Raw genomic sequence first — 15,054 nt, forward strand, 5'->3', positions numbered from 1 at the left:
GACAGAAATCAATATTCATACCACTGGGCTGTAAGCTGCACAAGCGAAATATGAGGTGCTGTTCCTCCAATTTGCGTTTAGAAACATAGAAAATAGGTGCAGGAGTAGGCCATTTGGCCCTTCGAGCCTGCACCGCCATTCAATATGATCATGGCCGATCATCCAACTCAGTACCCTGTACCTGCCTTCTCTCCATACCCCCTGATCCCTTTAGCCACAAGGGCCACATCTAACTCCCTCTTAAATATAGCCAATGAACTGGCCTCAACTACCTTCTGTGGCAGAGAATTCCACAGATTCACCACTCTCTGTGTGAAAAATGTTTTCCTCATCTCGGTCCTAAAAGATTTCCCCTTTATCCTTAAACTGGTTCTGGACTTCCCCAACATCGGGAACAATCTTCCTGCATCTAGCCTGCCCAACCCCTTAAGAATTTTGTAAGTTTCTATAAGATCCCCCCTCAATCTTCTAAATTCTAGCGTTTAGCATCACTCTGACAATGGAGGAGACCATGGAGAGAAAGGTCTGTGTGGGAATGGGAAGGAGAATTAAAGAGTCAGGAAATCGGGAGAACAGGTTGGTTCAGGTGGGCTGAGCGAAGGTGTTCTGCGAAACAATCGGCCAGTCTGCATTTGCCCGGACCAGCAAAATCAAGCTGGCACGCTAGATCATTTTTTCTGAATTCTAAGCTGAATTTAAGGAAAAAAATACACATGATCTGGTTGCTCACTTTCTGCCATGAAATAGTGGCATCTTGCACTGGCTGTGATGAATCATTGCTGAGCCATGAATATTTGACAACCCAATGTTAAGTTGCCAAATCCTCCCTTTGTTCCTTCAAAGTCAACCATTTGGACATCAATTGTTCCCATTAACACCGTCTTTCCCTGTCTGTGCCCTGTGGAAAAACCTGTCCCATCCCATGGGAATACACTGGCATTGCCCTGGAACGGAGATGGCTGTTGTCTTCAATAAATAGTTTTTAAGAAGGAACTGCAGATGCGGGAAAATCGAAGGTAGACAAAAGTGCTGGAGTAACTCAGCAGGTCAGGCAGCATCTCTGGAGAATGTGGGTGACATTTCGGATTGGGACCCTTCTTCAGACTGACTGCAGGGGGGGGAAGGGGGAGGAGAAGAAAGGTGACAAAGTAGACATATCTTGAGGCGATTTCCAGTGGAGCGGTCAAAATGTAGAAACCAGGAACTGCAGATAACTGTCTTACAAGGAAAGACACAACGTGCTGGAGAAACAGCGGGTCAGGCAGCATCTCTGGAGAACATGGATAGGTGAGGTTTTGGATCCGGGCCCTTCTTCAGACAATGTAGGGGAGGGGGATGAGGAAGAGAGGAGAGGCAGGACAAAGCATGGTGGGTGGACACCGGTCATGGGGGGGGGGGGGAAGATTAATTGGCAGTTGGTTGAAACAAAAGGCCAGTGTGAACATTTATAGAGAGAGAGATAGAGCACAGAAACAGGCCCTTCAGCCCACTCGCCCATGCTGACCAAGATACCTACCTGAACTAACCTCATTTACCTGTGTTTGGCTCATATCCCTCTTAAACCTTTCTTATCCACGTACATGTCCAAGATATATTTTAAACATTATACTTATACCCGCCTTTACAGCTTGTTCCAAACAACCCTGTGTGCAGAAAAGGTTGCCCTGACAATCATGTTTATATCTTCCCCTCTATGCCTTCTAGATTTACATTCCACTACCCTGGGGAAAAGAGTGTTACCATTATTCACCTTGTGTATTAGTGCTGATAATGTTTGGGAACTATGTGCCTCTGTACCCTGAGGTCACTGTTCTTCCACACTCTCCTGGGCCAAAACATTCATGTGCAAGAATAAAACGTAGTTTCCTGCATCAGGACTGAGTTTAGTTTAGAGATTTTTTGTTAAATTTAGATGTACAGTGCGGAAACGTGCCTTACGGCCCACCGAGTCTGCGCCAACCAGCGATCCCCAACACTACCACTATCCTACACACACTAGGGATAACTTACAATTTTTCCAAAGCCAATTAACCTACAAACCTGTACGTCTTCGGAATGTGGGAGGAAACCGGACCCACGCAGGTCACGGGGAGAACGTACAAACTCCGTACAAACAGCATCCGTAGACGGGATTGAACCCGGGTCTGGCGCTGTAAGGCAGCAACTCTACCGCTGCGCCACCGTGCCTTCCCTTGTTAAATTGTTCAGTAACGACTCCTTATTTCTCCCTGTACAGACTGGACAAGAGGAAGAAGCCCTGCGGGTTTTCGAGCGGATGTTCCAGTGGAATCTGCGTGGGACCGCGCGCTCCTGCCCAGTAAGTGAACAGCAATGTACTTACAACACAGCTCAGTACAGCATGGTGACAGGCCCTTCAGCCCACAGTGTCTGTGTCAAACGTGATGCCATGGTAAACTAAAAAAGACACCAAGTGCTGGAGTAACTCAGCGGGTCAGGCAACGTCTATGGAGAACATGGATAGGTGACATTTCGGGTCAGAACCCTTCTTGAGTCTGAAGGGTGCTGTCGTATGGAGTTTGTATATTCTCCCCGTGGCCACGCGTGTTTCCTCCCACGCTCCAAAGTCGTACAGGTCTGTAGGTTATTTGGCTTTGGTGAAAAATGATAAATTACCTCTAGTGTGTAGGATAGTGTTAATGTACAGGGGGATCATTGGTCCGCGCGGACTCACTAGGCTGTATCTCCAAACTAAACTGATTAACCCGAAACATCACTTATCCATCTTCTCCAAAGATTCTGCCTGACCTGCTGAGTTACTCCAGCACTTTGGGTCTTTTTTTGTAAACCAGCACCTGCAGTTCATTAAGTCCTACAGCATGGACATGGGGCCCTTTGGCCCGACTCGTCTATGCCAACCAGATGCCCCATCTCAGCTAGTCGCATTTGCCAATGTTTGGCCCATATCCCTCTAAACCTTTCCTGCCCATCCAGGGCTCTTCCCATTTTATTCTCCCCGCATTCCCTGACACACAGGAAGCAGCATGTGAGGCTGAGAAAGCACATCTTGGACCTGCAGACCCTCAGCATAGGAGCACCGCAAGGCTGCGTACTCTCCCCTCTCCTTTACTCTCTCTACACTTCCACAGACTCCTCTGTTGCTGAGCAGAACTCCCAGGTGAATGCCTCTGAACATAAGCAGCAAGTGCTAGCGATCATGGCTCTGGGCTCCCCATCAGCGGGTATCTCTCCCTTTCATCCTCAGAGCTTCGATTCCACGATCTTGACCCATCATCTCCGGGTTTCCTTCCTCCACAGGTTCGCCGCCTCCTGATCCCCACCATTGAGAAAACAAGCAGCAAGTTTTACAACACTCGTGTGGACTGGCTGAAAGACCAGCTACTGAAGGTACGGTCTCCACTTCATTCCTCACCATCTCTTCGTTTTGTTTAGAAATGCTGCGCGGAAACAGGCCCTTCGGCCCACCGTGTCCGCACAGACCAGCGATCCCCGCACACGGACATTATCCCACACGGAAGGGACAGTTTTGACATTTACACCAAGCCGATTTTCCTGCAAACCTGTACGTCTTTGGAATGTGGGAGGAAACCGAAGATCTCGGTGAAAACCCACGCTGGTCACAGGGAGAACGTACAAACTCCGTACAGACAACACCTGTAGTCGGTATCGAACCTGGGTCTCCGGCGCTGTGAAGCAGCAACTCTACCGCTGTGCCACCCGTGTTGCCGCTCTTGCCCTGTATTTATTTGTAAAACTTACAAATATAAAATGCGTTGCTGTATTGTGGACTGGAGTCGTTCATGTCCTGGATGGGTTCACGGTCTATTGTCAGGTCATCCATCGATGCTACCTTTGTATGGTCGTCTTGCCCAGGATAAGGCACGTGGGGGATAGACACACTGTTGCAGTGGGAGTCAGTCAGCTCATTCTGTGGGCAGCAGAATCCTCCAGTTCTCCGCTCAAACCCCAGAGAGCCGCGTGAGGGGCAAGAGTCTTTTTTAAAGCTAGGTGCGAGCATTATTGAATGTGTAAACAAGGAACTCCAGGTGGCGGTTTACAAAAAAAGACACAAAGTGCTGGAGTAACTCAGCGGGTCAGCCGGCATCTCTGGAGGTAAAGGATAGGCGACGTCACGTTTCACATTGTATCCTTTATCTCCAGAGATGCTGCCTGACCCGCTGAGTTACTCCAGCACTTTGTGTCTGTCTTTGGCATAAACCAGCATGTGCAGTTCCTTGTTTCTACTGTAAGTCAGGGGAGATGGGGAGAGGAGGAGGGGGGAAGGGGTGGTTTCACCTGTGCTCCAGACCCCGGTGTGTATAGTGGGGGGAGGGGGCTTGGCTGTGGACTATCGGCAGAGGTTCACCATGTAATAGCCGGGCCATCGGCACGCTCCCCCTGCGGTGTGGGCTCTGCCAGACCAGCTCCCAGTTCCTCAATAAGGGGCAGAGAGCATCGTTATCACAACAAAGTCCGCCTTCTACTGAGCAAAACAAAAATAGCGTGCTGGAGGAACTCAGCGGGTCAAGCAGTGGTTCTAGTCCCTGCATTGAGAGGGGGGAGTGGGCTAGTATAAAGGGGGGGGAAGGCTGGAGAAGTCAGGAGCGGAGGGGTCTGGCAGATGGAACCTGGGGGGGTGGGGGATTCTGGGGAGATGGGGCAGGGAGACAAGTGATGGTGGGTGCGGTAGAGGCGGACAAGAGAGGGAAAGGGGGCAGATTGTGTCGGTGATCCCAGGGACCCACCCCACTGACCCCCTCGGGACTGTTTCCATTCCCAGGGCACGGATCCGATCCGGAAAATCTTCTCCCGGAAGCTGGCACCAACGTCGGCTGTGCTCTCCGTCATCTTCTTCTGCATCTCCTTCGGGTGAGTTACAGCAGGACAGGGTCTCCCCCCCCCCCTGTACACTCTCCACCCTCTCAGACCCGGGCCTGAACCCCATTTCCCCACCCCCATCTCTCCCCCACCCCGCACCCTCTCCACACTGTCTGTTCCATTCAATATTATATACCTCTCTCCGATTGCCCCTCAGCTCAGGACAGGGATTTGACCTGGGGATGTAAGGTTACTGAAGTGAGATGGGGGGGGGGCGGGGGAAAGCGGCCGGTGAAGGTAAATCATGCCGTGGGGGGGTTTGGTGACCTAGGAACAGTCCCTGGCACCCTCCAGTACGGAGGAATTGGGAGAGACACAAAGCAGAAATCTCACGGTGAGTGGGAATAAATTGCTTTCACATTCCTCACAGAAACGCAATTAGAAATGAGATTAAATATATATATATGTACCCTGACCTGGGTGTCAAATTCTGCACTGGGTTGTCCAACGTAACTGTAGAAGCCAGACTATAAAAGTTCAAATCCATCTGCAATGCAGAGTGCTTGTGAATCATCTGCCCGGCCAGTCTCTGCTGCCCATTAACTACTCACTTACATTCTGTACGACACGACTTCATTTATCCCATTGATCTGCCAAGTCATAAAACCACGAAATACATGAAACATGAGATTAAAGTGACGAGAGGAAAGGCTTGGGGGATGTGCAAATATTGGGGAGGGGGAGGGGGGGGTCAGTCTGAGTCTACCCCAGGACAGAATGGGGAGGTGTTGTAACGTTTGATCGCCACAGGGAAGAAGGATCTCCTGTGGCGTTGTTGGCATCCACAGATGCTGCTGCCTGACCTGCTGAGTTACTGCAGCACATTGTGTCTTTTTGTTGCTTACACTAATCCTACGTTAATCCCATAATTCCCGCATCCATTCCCGGGTCTCTGGCAGCAGCTCAACCGGCTTTAAGCCCCTGCTGTCTGTGTGGAGTTCGTACGTTCGCCCTATAGATTTCTTCTGGGTGCTCCGGTTTTATCCCACATCCCATAGACAGAAGGGTTTCTAGTTTTATTGGCCTCTGGAGGTTGCTCCTAGTGTGTAGGGAGTGGGTGTGAAAGTGGGATAAGAGCTAGTGTTAACGAGCAATCGACAGTCAGCGTGGACTAGTTGGGCCGAAGGCAGTGTCTATAAAATCTCTAAACTAATGCCCATGCGCCCCCCCCCCCCCCCCCCAGACTCTGCCTCAAGCGGTAGGTGAACGGCAATGTATAATGGGTAATTCACACATCCACCCACAAACCATGAGAGGAACCTCACATGGATAGAACACAGTCCTGGAGTAACTCAGTGGCTCGGGCGATGTCTCTGGGGGACATGCACGGTCAGGGCTTTTCTTCAGACCTCCTTTAATCAGAGGATGGTACATCTGTGGAATTCTTTGCCACAGAAGGCTGTGGAGGCCATCAGTTGGTATTAAGGCAGAGATAGATAGATTCTTGATTAGTACAGGTGTCAGAGGCAATAGGGTGAAGGCAGGAGAATGGGGTTAGGAGGGAGCGATTGAATGGCAGAGTAAACTTGATGGGCCGAACGGCCTCATTCCTAATTACCTTAATTCTAGCTACTCCAGCAGTTTGTGTTTTTATGCATGATCCCAGCATTTGCACTTTGTTGCAAATGGCAACCTTGGTCTTGAATGGCAACTTGAAGAAAGTGCCCAATGTTCCAATATTTCAAGAGTCTCTAGAAACCCCGAGGTTACAAATAGCATTCCCTCTCTGTGACTTGGAGTGACTCAGAGACCTGTCTCCCTCCCCTTCCACCCTCTCTGCAGGTTCTATGGTTTGTGGATGTGGTTTCCCGAGCTGCTGAAACGCATTGATATCAGTGGCGGATCGGCTTGTTCCACCAACTGGTCCAACCCAAGTAGCCAAGGCACAGAAAACGTCACCTGCTACCCGGTCAGAACAGCAGGTACGTGTTAGTCAGTTTGCTGAGAGCTCTTTGTTCCAGACAACAGTGTGCGGCTGAACACATGGGGGGAAAAGGAAATAGCCTATTTCCTTTGCTCCATAGATGCTGCTGCACCCGCTGAGTTTCTCCAGCACTTTTGTCTACCTTCGATTTTCCAGCATCTGCAGTTCCTTCTTAAACCCATGGGGAAACATAGAAAATAGGTGCAGGAGTAGGCCATTCGAGCCTGCACCGCCATTCAATATCATCCAACTCAGTATCATGTACCTGCCTTCTCTCCATACACCCTGATACCTTTAGCCACAAGGGCCACATCCAACTCCCTCTTAAATATAGCCATGAACTGGCCTCAACTACCTTCTGTGGCAGAGAATTCCAGAGATTCACCACTCTGTGTGTGAAAAATGTTTTTCTCATATCTGTCCTAAAATATTTCCCCCTTATCCTTAAACTGTGACCCCTTGTTCTGGACTTCCCCAACATCGGAAACAATCTTCCTGCATCCAGCCTGTCCAACCCCTAAAGAATTTTGTAAGTTTCTATAAGATCCCCCCTCAATCTTCTAAATTCTAGCGAGCACAAGCCGAGTCTATCCAGTCTTTCTTCATATGAAAGTCCTGACATCCCAGGAAAAAGGAAGATCTTTTAAATTATATATAGTTTTCAGGTCATCCAGAAATGGGCTGTTTGGCCCATCATGTCGATGCTATTCATCAACTCTATCGACCTATGCTGATCCCATCATACCATGTACTTTGTTCTTAAGACATAAGAGCAGTACTAGGCCTCTGGTCCTCGACTCTTCCATTTAACAAGCTTTCCACATCCACTCCATCTCAGCCTTTCATTACCCAGAAAGAGCTGGAGTATTACATTACACAAAGAGCTGGAGTAACTCAGCAGGACAGGCAGCATCACTGGACAGAAGGAATAGGTGATGTTTCTGGTCGAGACCAGCGAGTACAGGCCCGGAGCCTGGACCCTCTCCAATCCAGCACATCCTTCCTCAGATATGCCCAAAACTGCCGACAATATTCCCAATATGGCCTCTCCAGCACCTTAAAGGTGCCTCAGCATTCTAGCTCCATCAAAATGAATTCTAGCATTTCATTTGCCTTCCTTACTGCTGATTCAACCTGCAAATTAGCCTTTTGGGAATCCTGCACCAACCAGCACGCTCAAGCCCTTTTGCACCTCAGATTCCTAAATCCTCTTCCCATTTAGAAGTGGTCTACACTTTTATTCCCAACCATACACTTTGCTGTGCTGTATTCCAGTTGCCACTTCTTTGCTAACTCCCCCAACCTGTCCCAGTCGTTTTGCAGCCTCCCTGCTTCCCCAATCACCTATCTTCATCTCATCCACAAAACTATCAAATTCCACCATCCATAATCGTCAGTGCCCAGGCAATCCATTGGTCGAGTCTGTCTCCGCCATCCCTATGGGATGTGTTTTTAACACCAACCATTCCTCAGGGTGAAAAGGTTCTCCCTTAGAACTCCTCCAAGACTATCGTTCCTTTCCTTACACCTATGCCATCTAGCTTGACACAACGTTGCTAGGGAAAGAGGCTTTTTGATGATCTAAGCCCTTCCGTTTTGTACACCTCCATCAGTTCTCCCCTCAGCTTCCCCACTCCAAGGAAAGCAAACACAGCCTCTCTACTCCCCCTGAGGCATTTCATGCCTGGCAACCCCCTGATGTATCTCCTCTGCCCCCATCAGCCTCATTGTGTCCTCCCTACAGTGTGGAGACCAGAACAGGCCGTTTTTGGTTCCAGGCAGGGTTCTGTCCCCGTGACCTGCTCCTATCCCAGACAGTTGGTAAACCGCAACCAAGGTCTTGCACAGCTGAAGATGCCTACAGCCCCACAATAGCCAATACATCCATCCCACTGGTCACACAAGCACTTGATCCTGTGCACAGGCTCACATAAGGCAGGTATGCACAAGCTGGGGAGCGCCTGTATTCCAGCTATGGCCTAAGCAACGTATGAATACATTTTCCTTACTGATCCTACTCATATTCAACGTCTCGCTATGCCTTCATCACATTTTCTTCTTCTTCTTCCGTGTGGCGTGCACAGCCTAAAGTTGTAGAACTTGTTCTATTTGATCTTCTGTGTATGCACGTCGAGTTGATTGGAAAGGCAGTCTGCAATTATACTACTTCAACTGCTTTAGGACAATCCTTGCAACTTTGTCAATTAGACCCTCCTGCTTTCAAACCCTTTACTTGCCAAGCTGAAGAGATATTCAAACAAGCGCACATTTTAAAAAGTTAATTTATCTGCTTTCTCCCCCTGCTGTTTGTCAAGGAGTTTAAAATATATTTATCTTCTGCAGTTTACAAAGAAGGATTCATTTTAGCAGCTGCCAATCTTCCTGGAAATATCTTCTCCATACTAATGATGGATCTGCTGGGAGGAAAGCTCTTGCTCTGTGAGTAGCACTCCAACATATGAATGGGGATTGAGAATGGGCACAAGACGCTGCATAAAGGGCCTGTCCCACTTGCGCGACCTCCAGGTCGCGTAATTTGCGAGCCAAGGACACGCGTGGGACAGGCCCTTAACACTGCACGCAGCCTTGTATGTACGAAGCTTGTCACAGAACTGTCTTTCAGTGGTACACAAAAATGCTGGAGAAACTCAGTGTTTTTGTGTTGCACCCGCTGAGTTTCTCCAGCATTTTTGTGTACCTTCGATTTTCCAGCATCTGCAGTTCCTTCTTAAACACTTAGTCTTTCAGTGGGTCGTTGTCATTATACAGGATGCAGAAGCCAATTTGTGAACAGCAGCAATATTAATTAGAAAGCGTGGATGGGATTTATATAGCGCCTTTCTAATACTCAAGGCGCTTTACATCGCATTATTCATTCACTCCTCAGTCACACTCGGTGGTGGTAAGCTACTTCTGTAGCCACAGCTGCCCTGGGGCAGACTGACGGAAGCGTGGCTGCCAATCTGCGCCTACGGCCCCTCCGACCACCACCAATCACTCACACACATTCACACACAGGCAAAGGTGGGTGAAGTGTCTTGCCCAAGGACACAACGACAGTATGCACTCCAAGCGGGATTCGAACCGGCTACCTTCCGGTTGCCAGCCGAACACTTAGCCCATTGTGCCATCTGTTGTCCCGAAAGTTAGGGGTAAACATTGTCCAGGGAATGTCTTACTTATACCGATGAACGATTTTGATATTCACTGGATTATATAGTGCGATCTCGGCTTGGAAAGGTCTAAACGATACGATCGAACTTTTATCCCAGGAGGGAAATTGATATGCCCTCAGCCGTAAAAAAACACAAAACACATGAAATTAAAGTGATAAGTAGAAAGGATTGGGGATGTGCAAAGATTGGAGATGGAAGTCAGTCTCAGTCTACCCCACGACAGAAGAGGGAGGAGTTGTACTGTTTGATAGCCACAGGGAAGAAGGATCTCCTGTGGCGTTCTGTGCTGCATCTTGGTGGAACCAGTCTGTTGCTGAAGGTGCTCCTCAGGTTAACCAGTGTGAGCTGTATTGTCCAGGATGCTCCGCAGTTTGAGGAGCATCCTCCCCTCCAAGACCAACTCCTGTGAATCCAGCTCCACAGCCTTCGCCCTGCTGCCCCAGCACACGGCAGCAAGGAAGATGGCACTGGCTACCACCGATTGGTAGAACATCTGCAGCATCTTACAGCAGATGTTAAAGTAGCGGAGCCTTCTCAAAAAGTACAGGTGGCTCTGTCCCTTCTTGTACAGGGCCTCAGCGTTCCTGGACCAGCCTTGTTTACTGTCCAGGTACACTCCAAGGTATTTGTACTCCTTGGTAAACTGCACATCCACACCATTGACAGAGACAGAGGTATTCCTCTCCTCCTAAAGTCCCACCATCAATTCCACAATTATTAATAGCAATAATACTGCACTCCTTCAGCAAACTCCTAGCCTGCAGCTGTGCACTCAAGGCAGGTTTGAATTTACAACTTGCCAAGTAATATGAACTGACAGTACAAGAACTATCCCACTCACATTTTCAATGCAATAGTCGGACACATTGGCTTTATACACGTTCTAAAGAAGAGGTAGTGGAGAGATTTCAGGGGATTTGGCAGCTGAATGACCACTAATGGTGGAGGATTTTAAATTGAGCTGCTCTGCAACTGGAGGGTGATTGGTCAGACTACACCAATGGAATAGAGGCCAAGACAACATTTGGAACAAGGATATTTAAATACAAGGACTTCCTTAGTAGGTCGATCCTGAATGCATGCTTTGTCACATGACATGTCACAGCAAAATTATTTGCTTGTATACCCAAGGTATGCAAATAGTTGCCCATAAAAGGGCACTTACAAAGTACCACTGCGCCCCCCCCCCCCCCCCACCACCACACTGGGTCCTCCTTTGTTCCATTCCCAGCACCAGCATCCTCACCTCCACGTGGTCCGAACTCATCGACCGCTGCACCAACTTCTCCACTAGGATGGCCCCGTCCTCTCTGGCCAAAGCAATAAGCAGAGGTGACGCTGAACCTGACAAGAGTTTGGATAACAAGTTTGCTGCAAGCTAGGAACAAGTTTCAGAGATCCTTTCCCCTTAGAATGTGCTGTGTTCCCTTACAGAATGGAAGGGTGAAGGTTATTTTTTGCACTCTAATCTATAGAGGATTCAATCACAATGCAATATTAATGGAGATAAAATTAGTAAATGATTTCCAACATGGAATGCTTGTGGGAAATTTACTGCCAAGCAGAATGGTTTGAAATGGATTTGTTTTTTCCCCCAATCGGTAATATTTTAAATGTTTTATCTCCTAGGCACAAGTCTGTTTCTTTCAGGCCTCAGTGTGTTCTTCATCTGGGAAGTGAAGACAAAAATCCAGAGCTTGGTCATGTCCTGTCTATTCAGTGCCATCTCTGTGGTTTCCTGGAACTCACTTGACGTTGTCAGCATGGAGCTCTATCCTACTAACTTGAGGTAGGTTAGTGTCAGGTGGGAGAACTGTCCCTCGTCATTCTCTGTAGGAAGGAACTGCAGATGCTGGTTTAAACCAATGAGACAAAAAGCTGGAGTAACTCAGTGGGACAGGCAGCATCTCTGGAGAGAAGCAATGAGTGACTTTTCAGGTCAAGACCCTTGAGATAGATGTAGAGATAAAGAGCAATGAATGAAAGATATGCAAAAAAAGTTACTTAATTCCCTCCCCCACCCAAGTTGCACCAGTTTCTTGTTTTCACCCAACAAACAGCTAACAATGGCCCGTTTCCTTTATCATCATTACTTTTGTGCATATCTTTTATACATTGTTTGTTATCTCTCTACATCATCATTCTATAACTAGCTTCACATGATCTTTCATGGGGGTTAGTTAATGGGAGAAAATCGGCTTTTAAAGAGGTAGTCTTCAAATCTTTCTGCTTGTATGACAGGAAGCCTCAAAGAATTGAGAATTAATAAACAGGTACTGGTTTGATGGGGTAAGTTTAGACTACTTCACTGATTTCCACTGATGCATGTCCTTCAAACAGCTTTTGCTAGATTTAATCCAGACAGCTGTATAGATATATAAACTAACCAAGGGTACCCACATATGCAAGTGTGCTAGTTTAAGATAAGGAACTGCAAAAGCTGATTTACAAAAAAGTATTGGGAATAAATCAGTGGATCAGGCAGCATTGCAGGAGAACATGGATACGTGATCGGGATAATGGTTGGGGGGGGAGGAGGAGAGAAGAAAGCTGGAAGGGCAGGACAAAATTTAGCAAGTGATAGGTGGATACAGGTGACTTTCTGATATACAGATGATCGGACAAAGGCTAGATATAAAAAGATAAGCAGGTACGAGGAGGATAGAAGAGGTCAGAATTGTTAAGCTGCAGGAAGAAATATGGGTGGAAGGAGAAGGGAGACATGGCTGCGAGTCCAGGGCAGGGCACAGGGAAGATGGAGAAGGGGGTGGAGTTTTGAACCTCCCACTTATTGAATACCCGTCATGGAAGAAAGAATAATGTTTTCATCGTTTCCTCTGATCAATAATCTGTACTAATCTTTGGGGAAACTGTATCAATTAAATCACCAAGGATACAATTTTGCTTTAGGATCTACATTAGATAGTGTAAAAAGTTACATCTGTTTTTCATAACGCCTTCATAAAGTTAGGGTTCTACTTTGGTTTCAGCACTAACTCCACTGCAGAGAACAGCTTGTGCACAGTTACAGATAATTTAACAATCATTGTGAATTAGAAGTCACATAGTCACTCGAGCTTGCTCTGCCTTTCAAGATCAGCATATCAATATCGACAACGTCATTCTGCATTCCTTCTCCACCCAGTACCTTTCACACCCCGACTTGAAAATCTAGCTTTGCCTTAAAGTATTCTGACTTTGTAACACTTCCTCACAGGGACATGGAATCAAAGACTCAATTCTCAGTTTCATTTCATTTTAAATGGGCAACATTGCTTTTCACATCCACCCAGTTAAGGTCTATCTAGATCTTACATTTACATCTATAATCAGCACAAGTCCAACATGTCCTAGCTTCCCTCAACCTGTAACGTTCCCCTCTTTGCCATAGCACATGGATAAGTATTGGACTTGGCATGGATGAGGTGTAGGATGGAACTGTCTGTAGATTACTGGTTTAAGCTGAAGATAGACAACAAGGTGAACTCAGTGATCAGACAGCATCTCTGGATAAAGGAATAGGCGACGTTTCAGGTCGACTTGTCTGAAGGGACTTGACCCACAATGACACCTATTCGTTTTCTCCAGAGATGCTGTCTGACCTGCTGAGTCATTTCAGCTTTGTGTCCATTTTTGGCATGGGTGACTTAGGCCAAAGCACCTGTGTGCTGTACAGCTCCAACTGCAATCTTCAACTCCAACCAATTGGTAAATTCTTAACATTTTGCTCAATTGTAAATTTAAAAAAAAGTCCTGCTAAAATGACTAACATAAAACCTCAGATATTATGCTAATTAGCCTATCAATGCCCACCAATCCCTCTATTTTGAATGGAGTTACATTTACTATTTTCCCAATTATATAAAATCTTTTCCAACTTGCGATTTTTGGAAAATTAAAACTAGCACCATCTCACTGGTTACTGTATACGACCCTGGAGGGCATCAGCCTGCAGCTCCAACAGCTTAATTTTAGAATTACTAAAGCAACAACACAAAGATACACTCCCCTAACCTCTTCAATTTCACCCAAATGCATAGTTTAATTACTGTTTAATACCAGTAAAACAACTTGTCATGCGATATAACTTGCTGGGGAATGTGCACTTTCCCTGGTCTAATGAGTTAGGATCTCTGGTTGAAAACGCGACTGAGCTAGCTGGCCAGTTTCTGCTCGTTTCCCCACTCTGATGTTAAGACTCCTTGGAGAGCAAACATGCTCACGGGCAAGTTATCCCAAGGCTGCACTGGCAACCATGTATAATTGCATCAAATCGATAGGTACACTAGTTCAAAATATGGACAAAAACTTGCTATATAGTAAACAATGTTTTTATACACAAGACATTAAGCGACTATAACACCCTCTATGTAAGAAAGTGACAGCAGCTATTAGAATGTTAAGTTTAGAAATTAAACTTTAACATTTGTCTTGACAGGTCATCTGCCTTTGGAGTGTTCAGTGGAATTAACCGAATTGCATCAATTTTGGGAAATGTTGCATTTGGGGAACTTGTTGATGCGCACTGTACTGTGCCCATCCTTCTGGTAGCATTTGTGCTCTTCATCGGCAGTTTGGCTGGTTTAAAGCTGCCCAACATCAAGAACAGAGAGTTAAGCTGATTGAAGTTTCCATTTGATGGCCCATAATAACTGGATCCCAGATGAACCACAAGACTTGCTCAAGATCAGGAATGGAGGCAGAGAAAGATGGCTTCAAAAATCAAAAAGGGTACGAATCAGGTTTATGTAGCAGGAATCAGAAAATGGAGAAAATGGAACAAATATGTAGTGTCTGTGCACAATGCCATCTGGTGTCAAGTTGTACTTGAACAAATGTAAATACACTCGTCAAAATAAACCAACGTAGTATATGGACATTGTAATTGTTTGTCAGAAGAATAAAGAAACAAAACCAAAGAACTTGCATTCACTCGCTATAATCTGCAGCATCTAACAACCAAGAATGTCGGCTTGCATCCTACATTCCAACAATGGCTTCACTGCCAGTGTACAGAAGACTCCATTAGACAGCGCTGTCCTGACAAGAATCTGCTGTGAACAGGACACCCATCATCCTTTTGAAATGGTGACAGAA

The 15,054-nt window shown here is 46.8% G+C and overlaps 1 protein-coding gene across 1 annotated transcript in view; it reads left to right on the forward strand.

Moving 5' to 3' along the window:
* The window catches only part of LOC116968317 (synaptic vesicle glycoprotein 2C-like), a 46,579-nt gene extending 31,703 nt beyond the window's left edge, over window positions 1–14,876 (forward strand). Inside the window, exons 7-13 of the mRNA XM_033015054.1 lie at window positions 2,237–2,317; window positions 3,277–3,366; window positions 4,760–4,848; window positions 6,640–6,779; window positions 9,125–9,220; window positions 11,587–11,746; window positions 14,396–14,876. Coding sequence (XP_032870945.1) covers window positions 2,237–2,317; window positions 3,277–3,366; window positions 4,760–4,848; window positions 6,640–6,779; window positions 9,125–9,220; window positions 11,587–11,746; window positions 14,396–14,579 — 840 coding nt within the window. The 3' untranslated portion in view covers window positions 14,580–14,876. The remainder of the gene's footprint in view (window positions 1–2,236; window positions 2,318–3,276; window positions 3,367–4,759; window positions 4,849–6,639; window positions 6,780–9,124; window positions 9,221–11,586; window positions 11,747–14,395) is intronic.
* The last annotated feature ends 178 nt before the right edge of the window (window positions 14,877–15,054 follow it).

The sequence above is a fragment of the Amblyraja radiata genome, chromosome X (assembly GCF_010909765.2).
Source record: "Amblyraja radiata isolate CabotCenter1 chromosome X, sAmbRad1.1.pri, whole genome shotgun sequence".
Lineage (NCBI taxonomy): Eukaryota > Metazoa > Chordata > Chondrichthyes > Rajiformes > Rajidae > Amblyraja > Amblyraja radiata.